The 17,903-nt window shown below is 39.7% G+C and overlaps 1 protein-coding gene across 1 annotated transcript in view; it reads left to right on the plus strand.

The window, feature by feature from the left end:
- The window catches only part of SPON1 (spondin 1), a 303,413-nt gene extending 294,308 nt beyond the window's left edge, over positions 1-9,105 (plus strand). The window contains exons 15-16 of the mRNA XM_065944964.1: positions 1,650-1,913; positions 3,356-9,105. Coding sequence (XP_065801036.1) covers positions 1,650-1,913; positions 3,356-3,519 — 428 coding nt within the window. The 3' untranslated portion in view covers positions 3,520-9,105. The remainder of the gene's footprint in view (positions 1-1,649; positions 1,914-3,355) is intronic.
- Positions 9,106-17,903: the final 8,798 nt, after the last annotated feature.

Consider the following 17,903-nt stretch of genomic DNA (forward strand, 5'->3'; position numbering starts at 1 on the left):
AGAACTTCTCTTCAGGTGGTGGAAAGTCAGACTCGTTTGCTAGGATCTGTTTTTCTGGCTTCCTTTGAAATGCACTTGCAGCCTCTGTGCTTCCTCCCCCTGCAATTACTCAGGCTGCCTGTCCCTTACTGGCTATATAAATCTCAGCACATTATTTAGCAACCCTCTCCCTCATCTGCTCTGAGACTTAAACCATATAACTAGTACAAAGTGCTGAGCCCAAGGAAGTGTGAGCCTCCACTGCTGCTGCTAAGTCGCTTCAGTCGTGTCTGACTCTGTGTGACCCCATAGACGGCAGCCCACCAGGATCCCCCATCCCTGGGATTCTCCAGGCAAGACCACTGGAGTGGGTTGCCATTTCCTTCTCCAGTGCATGAAAGTGAAAAGTTAAAGTGAAGTCGCTCAGTCATGTCTGACTCTTCGTGACCCATGGACTGCAGCCTACCAGGCTCCTCCATCCATGAGAGTTTCCAGGCAAGAGTACTGGAGTGGGGTGCCATTGCCCTCTCCGGTGAGCCTCCACTAATGTTACATATTACAGTTTCTGAGCGGTTTTAACTAAATTCATGTGTGGAGATGATCTAACCATCCAATTAAAGCCTCGGGCTTTTACTAAGATCGACCCCAAGTTCTACACAGTTCATTGGAGCTGGGGTTCTGGAATCTTCTGAGGTGCTGTTACCAACTTAAACAAAACTCTATATCCACAGGGCCCAGTGAATGGAGGGAGAAGAAAAAGAACATTTATGGAACACTCACTGTAGGCCAGGAACTGGGCTGAGAGTTATTACTTCACTCAATCCTCACAGCCCAACAAGAAAAATATCGTTATCCCCATGTTGTAGATGGGAAAGCTGCCGGAGCTCCCACAGGGAGAGAAGGGCAGACCATGAACAAGATGAGTTCTTCCTAGATCCAGCCAGCCTGGCCCCCACTTTGCAGAGGCAGTGCAGTTTGGGATCATCTGCCTCCCTAGAAGACATCCTGAGAATCACTCAGAGGTGTTAGCTTTCTTCCACGTGTGTGAGATGCTGGCTTAATGAAAACTGGCTGGATCTTTTATCATGATAAGCCATGACACCACTTGCTCCTTCCTTCTTCCCTACTGAATTTCCTGTTTCTGACTCCTGTGTGTTTTGACGATCACCCTATATAAGACCCAGGATGATGTGAGAACAAGAGACTCTGCCTGGCTCTTACTGCAAAAGTCACAGTGTCCTTAGTAGTGTTAGTCCACGGGGGTAAATGGCACCAGTGAGCTGTGCCTTCCCTCAGGGAATCAGGGTCCTTGGCTGTGGAAAGCTTGTCTGGGCCACCTGAGGCTAATTTGACAACACTCTAGAAGCTTAGAGAGAGCAAAAGGCTCCGAACTAATCTTCAAAGTCCCCTCAAAAGCCTTTTCAAATCATAAAGAGGGCACAGTATGTGGGTTTCAATTGGGGCACAAATTCTGCATCCACTGCTTACCAACCATGTGGGCTGGATAGTCAGTCTGTCTCCTGGAGCCTCAGTTTCTTCCTCTGTAAAAATGGGGTAAAAGTATCTGCTTTGCATTTCCCAGAGGCTTGTGTCGAGATGTTCAAAGAAGAGTAAGTATCCAGATCTTATTTCAGAGTGAGATACACTCATGCCCATCTGTGTCTTGCCAGCCATTGACTGTGAGCTCACAGAGTGGTCCCAATGGTCAGAATGTAACAAGTCATGTGGGAAAGGTCACATGATTCGAACCCGCATGATCCAAATGGAGCCCCAGTTTGGAGGCACACCCTGCCCAGAGACTGTACAGCGGAAAAAGTGCCGCATCCGGAAATGCCTCCGAAATCCATCCATCCAGAACCTGCGCTGGAGGGAGGCCCGAGAGAGTCGGAGGAGTGAACAGCTGAGGGAGGAGTCGGATGGGGACCAGTTTCCAGGTACTGCCAAGTGTGGGCTGGCATTCAGGGAGATGTAAAAGAAGGGTGCTTCAAGGGATCAGGCGTTGTTATTGCAAAGGAACAGAGATACCCAATAACAAGATATATTCAAGTGGTAAGTGGGCTCTAGAAGCACACACAGTATAGGGGGAGGCAGGAAACCAGGCCGCAGACAGAGGACAGGGACCAGACCAGGAAAGGTCTACTGGCTGCTGAGGACTTGATCCTGCAGGCGAAGGTTTTAAGTAACAGATTGACTTTTAACAGGCCTGTGCTGAGTGGTCTGGAGGTGGCAAAAATGGAAGCACAAAAACTTGTTTAAATTTTCTCTGTAAACGAGGAGAGAGCTTATGTGTGCCCCTCCTTCAGTATAACCTAAGGAGTTCCAAAACTAAAAAAAAAAAAAAAGAAAAGAAAAAAATCCCACTTAGGGCTTCACTATGAATAAGCTGGTCCCAGCCAAGAGCACAGTATCAGCAAAACAATGAAACAACAGCTGGGAACAGCTTTTTGTCTAATATCATTTCCATAGTCTAATATAAAATCAACAGCAAGTAGTGTCACTAGCAAAACAAAAAAGATGAGAAATGTGCATTAAAATGACATAGGACATAACCACATCTATTTAGAATGCATTCCAGTATCTAATGACAAACTTCAACAATGCAAAATCCGCAATCATTTTCACACCAACCTAATATACACAGTGCTATGAAGTTTTGTTTGTTTTTTTTTTCTAAATTACAATCTAACCTAATCTTGGGGTCAGGGATGTTTTCTTTGAGAAAGGAAAGTCTATTTACATGAGAAAAATAATCAATTATACCTGAGTTTACTTGATACTGGGGAAGCTAAGCAATTGGAAGAGCAAAGCATTAGAGGAAGTGGTTACTTGCTCCTTGGCTGGCTGCTGCATTAATGCGCCATCCAAAACAAATGAAATTTACAGGATTCTGTAGGGCAGTTACTTGGATTAACTTAGCTGGATGATTCCTGCAGGGTTTAGCTTAGGCTTATTTGAGTGGCTGCCGTCGGTGGTGGCTCAGGTGGGGCTGGAAGGTCTAGAGTGGCCTCACCTGTGTTTCTGGGGCATCTGTCCACGTCGTCTCCCCAGCCACGCTTGCTTACACTGTGGTGGAAAAGGTTCCCAAGGGCTTTTTTTCAAGTCATATAGACAAACCCAGATTCTAACGGTGGAGGAGGAGACTCTGCTCCTTGATGGGGAAGAGCTGCAAAGTACTAATGGACCATTTTAACAGTCAATCACCTATAAGCTAACATATGTGATAAGAACTCTAATAACGTGATTAGAACTCAACAAGTTATTACATACAAGATCAGAGAAGGCCACCAACGACCTAGGTTTGCCAGTTACTAGAGTTCAGTCTCCTTGTTCTTCCCGCTGTGTCTGCTGGCCTAACCATGACTTCTCGTGCTTTCAGGCTGCAGGCTGCGCCCTTGGACAGCCTGGTCAGAATGCACCAAACTGTGCGGAGGAGGGATCCAGGAACGCTACATGACTGTGAAGAAGAGGTTCAAAAGCTCCCAGTTTACCAGCTGCAAAGACAAGAAGGAGATCAGAGCGTGCAATGTCCATCCGTGTTAACCAGGGTACACGTGTCCCAGGGCTGCACTCTAGACCCCCAGAGGCACCAATGGCTGGATCGTTTGTTTGCTTGTTTGTTTAAGGCAGTTTAAATCGTGTGCACTAGTTTTCATTTCTGCAGGGTGGCCCGCGGAGTGGTCCTGTGGATGCCCGGGCCACCCTTCTGTACACTTCTTGGTGGGCACAGACGGGGGTGGGGGGCCCCCTCGTCCTTAGCCGGCCCTCCTCCAGCACAAGTCAGTAGTGTCAGTCACCTGTGCAGGACAGAATGTGCCCCTCTCGAGCATCCACCTGGGCGGCGGGACAGAGACCCCGGCCTCCCCACCATGGAGAGGCAGCTGTGCCCGCAGCTGACCCTGTGCGTCGGTGCCAGGGCGCAGCAGCGGGGAGACTTTCCTGACTGGGGGGGAATGAGAGCAGATTCCCCTCATTCTTGCCTGTAGCCTGCTTGCTCTCATTTAGTAGAACTTTAGGGTCCCTTGAGGAGTCTCCTCAGTCATCGACAGTTCTTGGGGAAAACAGCTGGCAAACATGACGAGAAGGACTGATGTTGGGTGGCTTTTCTTCTTTCACCGAGAAATTCTGAATCCAGTATCTCAACCCCTAATACTGGTTCTTGATACTCCAAAGGAAAGAAAGGATGGCTGCTTTTTTAAAAAATATAACCAGTTCTTACACCTGAGGTAAAACATACTGAGTCTAGAAATTATTATTCCCTTCTTTTGGGTTATTCTGGATATAATTCTCTTAGGAAGCCAGCCTTAGGAACCTTGTGATCCTAGATCCTTACTAGAACCACAGCAGCAAAATTGGCCTCTAGAGCAATCCCAGGCTTGAGTTTTTTAAACCTTCCAACACAGACTTTTAAATCAGCAAACCAGTTTCTAACAAGAAAACCTTTTTTTCAGTTATGCAAACATTCTGCCGAGTTTGTCTGCAGCCCACCAAGCCATTCCTTCAACAAAAATACTATCTCAGAACTTGAAAGGGTTTTTATAGTCATAAAATTTTGTATGTGGAGAGAGTTTCAGAGACCAAGACAAATCCAGGGAGAAAGGAATGTCACAGAATCAAGTTAGCAGAAAAATCTGGTGGGAAGTCAAACTTACGTACATCAGCCCTCCACACCAAGGGTCTGGTCCTCTGATACAACCATAGGGAGGGTCATGGTTTTCCGTCCCCTTCCAAACACAAGCACACCAAATTCAGGGAGACTGACTACCAAGGATTAGTGTAAAAGGACATTTTACCAACTTGGGTCCATCAGCAGTTTCTACTCATTCATTTACTGTTAAAATTACTGTTCTGCTCCTGTTGCAGGCCTTCTTTATCATGCTTAATCCAAATATGTACCATGGATGCTTTGAATACACTACTTTAAGAATCTGCATTAAATACATCAGGATATTCCAAACACAACATTATATATATATATATATATATATATGCTACAGCCTTGAATCCGTACTGTTTTAACTACAAGAGAGACTATTCAATAAAAAACTCATTGGGTCTGTCTTTTGTGTTTTAAACTAATTCAGTGTTCAGCAGGTTGGGTCTTTTTTTACAATTGTAATCCATTTCAGTCATATTCAGTAAGAGATACGCCTTTTGCACCCTCATTCTGGAGGGACCACTATTCCCATTCCTGAGCTTTCTGGGGGTCTGAATTGTTCCCAACATTTTTTTTTTAATCCTTCAAGTGAATTGCTTTCTCCTCCCTTGTACAAAGCAGTACAAAATATAAAGAAATAAAGAGGTTTAATTTCTATTTGCACAAAAGAAAAAGCCCTGATAGAATCTGCTTGCTTTTTCCAACATTACTCTTCGCTATCTAAATGTATCCTTCCTCCCAATTCATGAAAATCAAAGTTCCATATAGTGGCAATTCCTAAGTAACCTAAGGACAAGCCACCCTAGTATCTCGTGTTCTTGTTTGGTCCCTATTTGGGTAAATTTTAATCCAAATTTTGGAGACGTAAAACCAGGCAACTGGTTAATGAATAAGAATGGGTAACATTAAAAAAAAAAAAAAAAAAAGAATGGGTAACATGTTGCTTGTTACATAAGTGTTAATTCTTTTTTGTTTGCAAGGGGGAATTTATACGAAACGTCAAGTCTCTTTCTTACCAAAATCTTGTGTTAGGTGGTTTATAGTTTTTCTGGTTAACCAATCTTTTGGAAATAAAGACTTTTTACTACAAAATAAAATTTGTTTGGACTTCCACTTGAGATAGTAAACATAAGACACCCAGTAAAAACTGCCATACAAAGAACAGCTATAATTGTGTGTATTTTTATCAAGGCCAAACCACTCAGGCTTCAATTTACATCCACATTTTAAAATGAAAATAAGATCAGAGATATATTCCCCAAAGAGACATGGATGGGGTCACTCACCTGTCACCTTGACAATGCATTATTTGAAGATACTCTGTTGTAGCAAATAAAAATAAAGCCTGGGCTTCTTCAGACCCAGAACTGAAAAAAATTTAAATGATGTTGTGCTGTTTTTAATTTGGACTTTGTATAATAAGCATGTTTTAGACATAGTCAAGGTCTGTGTACTTCTTCCAGGAAGTAAGGACACACTATACATTCTCACATGACCACAATTCTCCAGAAACTTAATCCAGGTCAAGTCCACAGCTAAAACGTCATGACACAAAAATCTGCTGTGTCAAATTACTTCTGTGGCCTAACAAACAGCCCGCATGTTTCAGTTTAAAGGAGTTAAATATTAAACTGTACTACGACTGTACAGCTGGCCCCTTTCCCCTCAGAGTTAAATATTTATGTCCTTAAGAAATGGACAGTATAGTCCAAATAAGATTATAAACATAAATGTTCAATCTCCAATTACAACACAGCATCAAGGAAGACAGACATTCTACTCTTTGGTGCTATTAATTTTCATAACTGAATGATTTCGTTTTTCATCTTACTCAAAATAGAGAGAATGAATGAAAATAAAATAGTCCTTTCTGAAAAAGAGATGCTGTAACAAACTATAAATAGCAGCTGAATGCTAACAAGCATGAAGATAATTTTTCAATTTAAATCCTTTGAAATCTGTGAGCAAAAGATATATACTAAAATGTCAAATTTAAATAACGGCATCCTTGCTCTAGACACTGTCAAGTGTGCTCTGTCAGGCAGAGGAAGCAGCCTGGGTTCAAACCACTGTGTTATTTTACCTTTTCTGGCCTCAAGCTTGGTAACAAGCTTTCTTACACTAAAGGATTTCTCTGCCCACCTCCACAATTTGCCAGTTTCCATCTTGAGAGCGAGTCCTGATGGTATCCTGGCAGGAGGGTCACTGAACGCCAGTTTTACCCCACCAGTCCCTCGCTCCCTTGTACACCAAGAAATGCCTGCTTTGTGTTGAAACTGGCTTGAGTTGTATTTCTATCACTTAGGACTGAAAATGTCCTGGAAAAAATATACAGATGCAAAACTTTCACCCAGCTATCATCAGAGAAAAATGCAGTTCCAGACTTTTCACTCAACATAATGTCCTAACAGGAGATAGCATTCATGATCACTTTCTCATATTGCTCTAAATTCTTCATAAATCTCAGAATATGTCCTTACATTCTTCCTGGTTTTATAACTTACAGGTAACAGTTCTCATATTTTAATTGCACTCCTATTTAAGGTAATAATTTTCATAGTTTAAGTGTTCTGTGTTTAGACAACTTACTTCAAATATTAAGAATTTTAAGTATTAGAAGGGAAAGGGAACATCATCTTATTCAAGACTACTGATTATAGCACTGAGAGTTTAAGAGTCCCTTTTGGCTAGTGTAAGCATGTAACTCCTCCTGGGTGATCTTAACCTGGAAGTTACCAAGTCATCTAAGAACTCGGACGGGCCACTCACGAAAACTCCCTGGGTCTCCTGCTCCCTCACACACTGCGTTAGTGCCACTCCTATAGAGACTGCAGCCTGAAAACATCCACAAACTGACCATTACCATCCTATGACAAAAAAACAAATTAAAAGCATTCAGAAACTTTTAATTTGACATTGCCACAATAGCCCAGAGTATGACTATGTTTCTAACAGTTCATATTTCGTATTTAGTAAACTGTATCGTTCCAGGCAATGGAGATTAAAAAAAAAAAAAAAAAAAAAATTAACTGGCCCTTCACCTCAGTCTGAGAAGCACTGCACTACGCCATTCCCACTCATCACTCAGAAAGGAATGTCGCCTGCAAACCAGAAGCTTCTTAATCTCTCAAGGCTCACGTATGCAAATGGGAATAGCTACTTCCAACACTCACATACTTACATGTCTATGACTGAGTGCCCTGCACTGGCTCATTTTCTTATTCCTCCAACATCCTACCCTATAAAGCAAGACAGCTGCCCTATCACCCTCTGATTATGCCACAAAATTTGTCCGAATGGTAACCCTAGCTTCCTTCCTTCACTTCCTTTTCCTCCAATCACACTATAACCAGATGACCAAAATGAATCTCTCAAACTCACCAGCAATCTCTAACCATGCATTGCTGCTCCTCATTCCCCAATCCTTGCGCAGCACCCAAAGCTCTTTACTACCCTAAATTTCCTTGACAACAGTCTCCTGAGTCTTTCCAATTATGGGCTGCTTCTCTTGGCTTTCTTCTGCCTTTTAATTTCCTAAATGTTCATTTCCCCCCAAAATTTTACCCTGGTTGTTCTCTCAAATACACTTTCTGCCTCAATTCACTCCTACCTCTCCAATCATTAGCGCACAATAGATCAATTCCAAATCTGCAGCTTTTAGTTCCAGCCTCTTCTTTCACAAATCAATCCCTATTCCTCAATGCCTCCTGGACTAACTCTGTGTGTACCTGCCACAGTCACCATATATTTTGTCTTCTAACTAGGCGGCTATCTGTGCCCCTTGCTCATCCATCAAATGGTTTTCAGCATATGCCAGGCAACATGGGTAAAGCAGTAAACCCAGTAGGTATAGTTCTGCCCTCATAGAGCTTATGATATTAAGTTACACATGGTGGGTAAGTATCATGAAGTAAATGCAGGGCAGTGTGATATTAGAATGAGGTGGTCCAAGAGGGCTCTCTGAGGTGGCATCTAAGCCAAGAGCAAAAGAGGGAAACAGCTAATTCCAACAGTCAAGTGAAGCAAGTGATTTGGAAAACACTCGGCATGTTCTAGGATGTGAGAAAGCAAGTCAGCTTGAATGTAAGTGAGAAGCAGGAAGATGACAGATCCTGCAAAAGATTTCCTTGTACACTACGGGAAGGGATTCAAATGCTACTTCAAGTGCATTGAGAGGATGACAGATTTTAAGCAGCAGTGTAACATTCAATTTGTGGTCTAAAAAAGATCCCTTTGGCTACACTGACAGAAAGGCTTTGTTGGGGCAAGATGGAAATAAAGACTACTTCACAGGCCATTGCAATAACATGGGTTCAAGACCAGAGAGGCTCAGAGAAAGTGGCAGAACAAACAGAAAAAGAATAGATTCCATGACTCCAATAGCCTCTTACCTGACTACCCCTCCTTAAAATCCACACTCCATCATCCTTACTATACAAGACTGGATTCAGACCATCCCTGTTCAGAATGCCTGTGGTTCCCCATTATATAAAGAAGGGTCACTATATTTAAAGCCCTCCACAACCCAAGCCCAGTTTACTCATTTTTTCCCAATTGCATTAAAATCCTTTTAGAGTACGGTTCCAATCCCAGAACACACCCTGTGTGCTGCCAACTCTGTGCTTCTGCCTGGGCTTTTCCCCAGCCTTTCCACATCTCACTCTACTCCTCTCTTGCCACCCCAAAGCCTACCAATACATCAAACTCCAGCAAAAACATCACTTCTAATTAAGAAGCTAAGCTCTCTCTGATTTTCCAGGAGAAATATAAAACCATCACTTCTGCTGGATTTGACAACTTGCACATTCCTCACACTCTGCCTTAACTCTACAGTCTTTACATTTGTTTTTGTCACTCTTTATCTTCCCCCACTAGACACTGAGTAAGTCGTAGGAAGGAAATCTATCCATTTCCCAGAACACCCAATGAAGTCTTGCACAGAAAATCTATGTTCAAATTAAAATGCCTTTAGAAGCCACAAGGAGATGGCAGGAGAGACCCTTTCATGACATAATCAAATCCCATGCCCACCAGGTGGGTGGCTCACAAATTAGTAAAAAAACAAAAAAACAAACAAAAAAAATGTATCACAGAGTTTCTCCCACATCTGGCATCAGGAGGAGGAATTCCCAAAGCATTTACCTTTGAAGCCCAGTGGGGCTTGAGTGCAGGTCCGCAGGGCTGGAGGAAACAGACTTCACTCTCGCAGGATGCATACAAGGTTCCATGTACACTGGGACCCAGCACAAAGCAGGAACTCCATAGGAGCTGGAGATCCACTGTGACTCATGGTGGGGCAGGAAGAGAAGCTCCACTGGCAGAAGTCCCAGAGAATACTGACAGGTGTGAGCTCTCTTGATGGTCACCATTTTGGCATCAAGACCTGGCCCTACTCAGGTTAATGTCTCAGGCCAGACAACCAGCAGGACAGGAACACAGCCCCACCCATCAGCAGACAGGGTGCCTCAAGTCACACTGAGCTCACAGCCACCTATAAGCACACCCCTTAACGTGGCCTTGTCCACCAGAGGGACAAGACCCAGCTCCAGCCACCAGTGGGCAGGCAGCAGTCCTTCTCACCAGGAAGCCTGCACAAGGCCCTGGACCGACCTCACCTACCAGTGGGCAGACACTAGAAGGAAGAGGAGCTATGATCCTCCTGCCAGCAGAAAGGAGACCACAAACACAGAAACGAAGACAAAAGGAGACAACGGAGAAATATATTCCAGACAAAGAAACAAGATAAAACCCCACGAGAACAACTGAAGTGGAGATAGGCAACCTAACTGAAAAATAATTTAGAGTAAAAGTAGTAAAGACGATCCAAGATCTCGAAAGAGAATTAGAGCACAAAGAAGTTACAAGGGATGTTTAATAGAGAGCTGGAAGATCTAAAGAACAGAGATGAACAATACAATAACTGGAATGAAAAATACACTAGAAGGAATCAATGGCAGAATAACTGAAGTAGAAAAATGAGTAAGTGAGCTGGAAGATAGAGTGGCAGAAATTACTGCCACAGAACACGAAAAAGAAAAAAGAATGGAAAGAAACTAGGACAGTCTCAGAGACAAAATTAAATGCACCAACGTTCACATTATAGAGGTCCCAGAAGGAAAAGAGAAAGTGGAAGGGCCTGAGAAATATTTGAATAGATTATAGTCAAAAACTTCCTAACATGAGAAAGGAAACACTCAAGTCCAAGAAGTGCAAAGAGTCCCATACAAGATAAAACTCAAGGAGGAACATGCCAAGACACACACAATCAAACACAAAAATTAAAGACAAAGTATTAAAAGCAACAAGGGAAAAGCAACAAATAACAATACAAGGGAACCCCCATAAGACTATCAGCTGACTTTTCAGCAGAAACTCTATAGGTCAGACAGGATGGCTCGATATATTTAAAGACATGAAAGGGAAAAAACTACAACCAAAAATACACTACCCAGCAAGACTCTTGTTGAGATTCAACAGAGAATCAAAAGTTTTACAGATAAGCAAAAGCTTAAAGAATTAAAGCTTAAAAAATTAAAGAATTTTTTTAATTAAAGAATTAAAAAATTAAAGAATTAGAAGCTTTAAAAAAAAAGCACCAGCAGACCAGCACTACAGCAAATCCTAAAGAAACTTCTCTATGTGAAAAATAAAAATTTTCTTCATTTCTAGAAACAAGAAAATTACGAATGGGGAAATCATTCACACACAAATAATAGTATCAAAACCAGCAATCATGAGAAAAGAACAGTACAAATGTAAGACACTGAAAATATATTTGAAATTAAGAGATGAGCAACTTGAAACAATCTTGTTCATATATAGACTGCTACATCAAAACCTCATGGGAACCACCAAAAAAAACTACAATAGATACAAACAAAAGAAAAAGCAATCTAAACACATCACTAAACATAGACATCCAATTAGAAGAAAAGAGAAAGGAAAGAAAAAGATCTTCAAAAATAAAAAGTTAACAAAACAGTAATAAGAAACTTCATATCATTTGTAAACAGATTAAATGCTCCAACCAAAAGACACAGATTGGCTGACTAGATATACAAAAACAAACCCATATATATGCTGTCTATAAGAGACCCACTTCAGATCTAGCAACACATACAGACCAAGTGAGCAGACAGAAAAAGAGCAGTACAATCTTACCTCAGGAAAAAAGAGAAACCTTAAACAACCTAACCTTACACCTAAAGCAACTAGAAAAAGAGGAAAAAACAAAACCCAAAGTTAGTAGAAGGAAAGAAATCATAAAGATCAGAACAAAAATAAATGAAATAAAGACAAAAAAACAGCAAAGGTCAATGAAACTAAAAGCTGGTTGAGAAGATAAATCAAATTGATAACTTTTAGCCAGATTTATCAAGAAAAAAAGGGAGAGGACTCAAATCAATAAAATTATAAACGAAAAAAGTTACAACTGACACCACAGAAATACAAAGCATCAAAAGAGACAACTACAACTATATGCCAATATAACAGACAATCTAGAAGAAATGGCCAAATTCTTAGAAAGGTACATTCTTCCAAGACTGAACCAGGAAGAAATGGAAACTATGAACAGACCTATCGCAAGTGCTGAGATTGAAAATGTGATTTAAAAACTTCCAACAAACAAAAATCCAAGATCAGATGGCTTCAGAGGTGAATTCTAACAAACATTCAGAAAAGAATTAAAACCTATCCTTCTGAAACTCATCCAAAAACTGCAGAGGAAGGAATACTCCCAAACTCATTCTATGAGGCCACCATCACCTTGATAACAGAACAAGACAAGGATACCACAAAAAAAAAAAGAAAAAAAGAAAATCATAGGGCAGTATCACTGATGAACATAGATGCAAAAATACTCAATGAAATACTGTCAGATAGAAACCAACACAACACTGTAAAGCAATTATTCTTCAATTAAAAATAAATGCATTTTAAAAAAGAAGAAATACTAGCAAACCAAATCCAATAATACATGAAAACAATCATATACCATGATCAAGTGGGATTTATCCCAGGGATGCAAGGATTTCTCATATCTTTAAACCAGTGTGATACATTACATTAACAAATTGAAGAAAAAAGTCATATGATCATCTTAAAAGATTCACAGAGAAAGCTTTTGAAAAAATACCTTTTTAGGATAAAAACTCTCTAAGAAAGTGGGCACTGAGAGAACCTATCTCAATATTACAAACACCATATATGACAAACCCACAGCTAACATCATACTCAACAATGAAAAAAGTTGAAAGCATTTCCTCTAAAATTAGGAACAAGACAAGGATTCAACTCTCAACATTTTTATTAAACATACTTTTGGAAGTCCTACCCACAGCAATCAGAAAAGAAAAAGAAATAAAAGGAATCCAAATTGGAAAAGAAGTAAAAATGGTCACTATTTAGATGACATGATACTACATGCAGAAAATCCTAAAGAGGCTACCAGAAAACTATTGAAAGCTTGTCACAAATTCGGTCAAGTTGCAGGACACAAAATTAATACACAAAAATCTGCTGCATTTGTATACACTAACTATGAAAGATCAGAAAGAGAAATGAAGGAAACAATCTCACCACTGCATCAAAAAGAATAAAGACCTAGGAATAAACCTACCTAAGGAGACAAGACTTGTACTCTGGAAACTGTAAAATGTTGATGAAAGAAGTCAATGATGACACAAACAGATGGAAAGATACCATGTTCCTGGATTAGAAAAATCAATACTGTCAAAATGAGTATACTACTGAAGGTAATCTACAGATTCAATGCAATCCCTATCAAATTACCAATGGCATTCTCCATAGAACTAAAATGAAAAAAAATTTTGAGGACATTAAAAAACCCAAATATTATGGAGACACAAAAACCCCTGGTTTTAAATTTGTATGGAGATACAAAAAAACCAATCTAGAGAAAGAAAGATGGAACTGGAGGAAATCAGGCTCCCTAACTTCTGACTATACTACAAAGCTGCAGTCATCAAAACAGTATGATACTGGCACAAAAACAGAAATATAGATCAATGGAACCATATAGAAAGCCTAGAAATAAATCCATGCATCTATTGTCAATTGATCTATGACAAAGGTAAGAATAGACAATGAAGAAAAGATACTCTCTTCAACAAGTGCTACTGAGAAAACTTGACAGCTACACGTGAAAGAATGAAATTAGGACATTCTCTAACAGCATATACAAAAATAAACTCAAAATGGATCAAAACCTAAATGTTAAGGCTAGACACTATAAACTCTTAAGAGAAAAACATAGGCAGAACACCTTTTGACAAATGGCAGCAATTTATTTTTTGATCCACCTCCAACAGTAATGAAAATAAAAACAATTGGGACCAAATTAAAAGTGCATGCACAGCAAAGGAAACCATAAACAAAACAAAAAGACAACCAACAGAATGAGAGAAAACATTTACAAAGTAAGTGACTGAGAAGGGATTAATCTCCAAAATATATAAACAGCTCATGCAGCTCATGTCAAAAAACAATGCAATCAAAAAATGGGCAGATCTAAATAGATATTTCCCCAAAGAAGACATACAGAGGGACAAAAGCACATGAAGCAACATCACCAATTAGTAGAGAAACGCAAATCAAAACTACAATCAATGAAGTATCACCGCACACCGATCAGAATGGCCACCATCAAAAAGTCTATAAACAATAAATGCTGGAGAGTATAGAGAAAAGGGAACCTGTCTATACTACAGGTGGGAATGTAAATTGATACAATCACTATAGAAAACAGTATGGAGGTTTCTTAAAAAACTAAAACTAGAACTACCATAGGATCCAGCAATCCCAATCCTGGGCACATGTTTAGAGAAAACCATAATCAAAAGAGATACATGTATTCCAATGTTCACTGCAGCAATATTTACAAGCCAAGACATGGAAGCAACCCGTATGTCCATCAACAGCTAAATGGATAAAGAAGATGGGGTACATATATATTGTATATATGTACAATGGAATATTACTCAGCCATAAAAAGAATGAAATCCTGCCATCTGCAGCAACATGTATGGGCCCAGAGATATCATACTAAGTGAAGTAAATCAGACAAAGATGAATATCATATGATATCACTCATGTGGAATCTAATTTTTTTAAATGATACAAATGAACTTATTTACAAAACAGAAGCAAACTTACAGATTTCAAAAACAAACTGATAGTCACCACAGGAGAAACACAGGAGGGATAAATCAGGAGCCTGGATGAACATACACACATTACTCTATTTAAGACAGAAAACCAACAGGGACCTATTGTATAGCACTGGGAACTCTACTCTGATTACCGGTGTGAGAAAAGAATCTAAAAAAGAATGAACATATGTAAAACTGAATGGATTCACTATATAGCTGAAAGTAACACATCATTGTAAATCAACTATAATAAAAAAAATTTTTTTTAATTAAAATGTCTTTTTCCCCCTAAAAGTACTTTGAAACTTCATAAGCAGTCACTGGTTAAGTACCCATGTGTTCAAGTGATACAGAAACCTATCGCTTTATAATCCTCTCCTATTTATCTGTCAGTTACTTGTTCAATGGCATCACTATGTACAGGAATGGGAAAAATAAATAAATAAATAAAACAAGTGGTGATGAAAAACTAGAAGAGGAACAAATTAGAACTCAAGTATATACAACTTTGTTACACTGAATTTTAAGTCAAAGGATAAAAAGACCAATCTATGTTACAAAACTCTGAGGCTCCAAATACAGAGAATCCTCAATGTAAGAGGTGTGTCAATAGGGCAAAATGTCCAAATATGGAATGTTGTAAAGCCCCAAGCAAACAATATAGGGAGAAAATTCCTAGGGCAGAAACTCATGACTGTTAATTCAGGAAATCCTGTTTGAAAGAATTTCTACATACTTAAGAGCTTCTAAAGTTGGGAATGTAATCTCAAATGTTAAATGTGTTAAGAGAGCAGGATTGGCAAACCATGGCCCACAGATCATATCCAGTCTGCCATCTGTACAGAATGATTTTTACAATTTTAAATGATTTTTTTGAAAAAAGAAAATTAACATTTCATGACAAATGAAAATGACATGAAGTACAAATTTCAGTGTCCACAAATGAGGTTTCATTGGAACACAGCCCCATTCTTTCATTTATAGATTGCTTATGGCTGCTTTGGTGCTGCAGTGGCAGAGTTCAGTGTCTGGGACAAACACCACATGGCTTGCAAACCCCACAAAGATATTTACTAACTGATCCTTCACAGATGAAGTTTGCCAGCCTCCTGGCTAGAGAGGGAAAAGAATGACCACACAGACAAGCGCTATTCACATCATGAGGCAGATCACTCTTTGTGAGAAGATTTCAAGTCATAGATTTATGGTTACCAGGCACCTTTGATTATATGATGGAAATAAAATGGGAAAGACCTCATCTTTCAGTCATGGAAGAGCATGAACCAAATCTTACCCTCCTACCTTAGACAATCAGAAAACCTGAGTAAATATGTGAAACAACTGTTTTCAAACATACACCAGGCAGCAAAGGACTACAACCCTGATGGAAGGGAAACAAATAAACTAAGCCTTAAGATTGTCCTGGCTTTCTGCCGAGAGGCACATTCCAGATTGCAGAGGGCGCAGGGGATTCCAAGCAGGGCACAAATGCTTCCCTGAGCTGAAAAGACAGACGACTGGAGATCAAGAAGTCTGAAGCAACTGAAAGCTGCAGCACAAACTTCTGGAGGGGAGAGAGAAAAAAAGAGCTCCAAAAATATGCAGAGAGTCAACAAGTCTTTGTTAAATATTAATGTTTGCATGTATAAGGCGAAACTCCAGGAGGCTAGGGAAATGACCCAGGAGCTGTGAAAAGAGCTCATGTGCGGCTAGGAATTGTCTGAGTTCTCACAAGCCAAACTGGAGAGTCTTCACTGATTATATATAGTACTCAGTAAAGACCCACATGGGCCATACCTCAGTTGTGGAGCTGAACTATCCTGGAAAAAAAAGCTACTTGAGACTGCATGAAGCTTAAAAACAAGACTTGAAAGGATCAAACTGAACTACACATAAATTAACCGGCGACCAGAACAAAGTCCAAAAATCCTTAATGAAGGCAACAAAATCTAGGCACCCAACAACAAAAAATCAATAATGTCCAGCATCTAATAAAAACTTAACAGACATGCAAAGAAGCAAGAAAATGAGACCATAATGAGAAAAAAAACAGTGAACAGAAAGAGATCCAAAAATTAAAAAGATGATCAGTGGACAAGGATATCACACAGCTATTATAACTATGTTCAACTATTCAAAGCAGCCTTTCTCAATCAGGGTTCTGCAAGAGAATTAAACATTACAAAAAAGTTATTTGAGGGATTATTTTCTCAATTATCTCAAGCATGGTACACAGCAAGAACCATTCCAAATGCTCAGAAGAGAAGTTAATTTACCACATACAACAGGCAAGGCATTAGACTCAATTCTCTAGGAACTCAGCTGGGAGGGGCTGGATGAGAAAAATACATAAACATAATGAGGAAAGAAACAGAAGATATATTTAAACAAACGAAAAAAAACCAGGTCCACAGGAGGAGGAAAAACTGTAAGGTCTGAAATGAAAAATTCATTGGATGGGATTGACAGCAGATTGAACAACTGCAGAAGAAGAGGTTAGGGGACTTGAACATATAGAAGTAAAAGGCATCCAAGTGAAACACACAGAGGGGGAAAAAAAGTAAATTTTGAGATAATAAAATTTAACATCCAGGCTGCTTTGCTACCAAGCATTTACTCAGAATAAAATAAAAGATTTCCCACTAAATACAAATGTTTGTATAGGCAGTCTCTTACTATCTGAAGTTACAAATGATAAATAAAAGAAATTCCCCAACTTGAAAGTATTAACAAGGATATGAGATAGTACTACAGCATCAAAACCCACAGAATAAGTGCTGTAGTAATTTTAATAGGCATTCAAACAAATGTGTGTGCTCTGCTTCTCCAGAGAGGGTGTATATATTCACCCTCCTCTCTTCTCTACAATTGCGCATCTCTGTCAGGAGCACTTCACAGAAAAAATTTAAGAATCAATGACTTAAGAAAATATTCAGGAAATCACCAGAAACACTAAAACACAAGATTCCATTTCATTTCAAGTTCACCTACTAAATAACCAGTACTGATCTTAGATTCAAATCCGAGGGCAACGGCATAGAACTACAAATAAGTTTCCTCCAACAAACCACCAAAATAACAAGTCATTAAGCATCATC

This window comes from Muntiacus reevesi, chromosome 9 (genome assembly GCF_963930625.1).
Source record: "Muntiacus reevesi chromosome 9, mMunRee1.1, whole genome shotgun sequence".
NCBI lineage: Eukaryota > Metazoa > Chordata > Mammalia > Artiodactyla > Cervidae > Muntiacus > Muntiacus reevesi.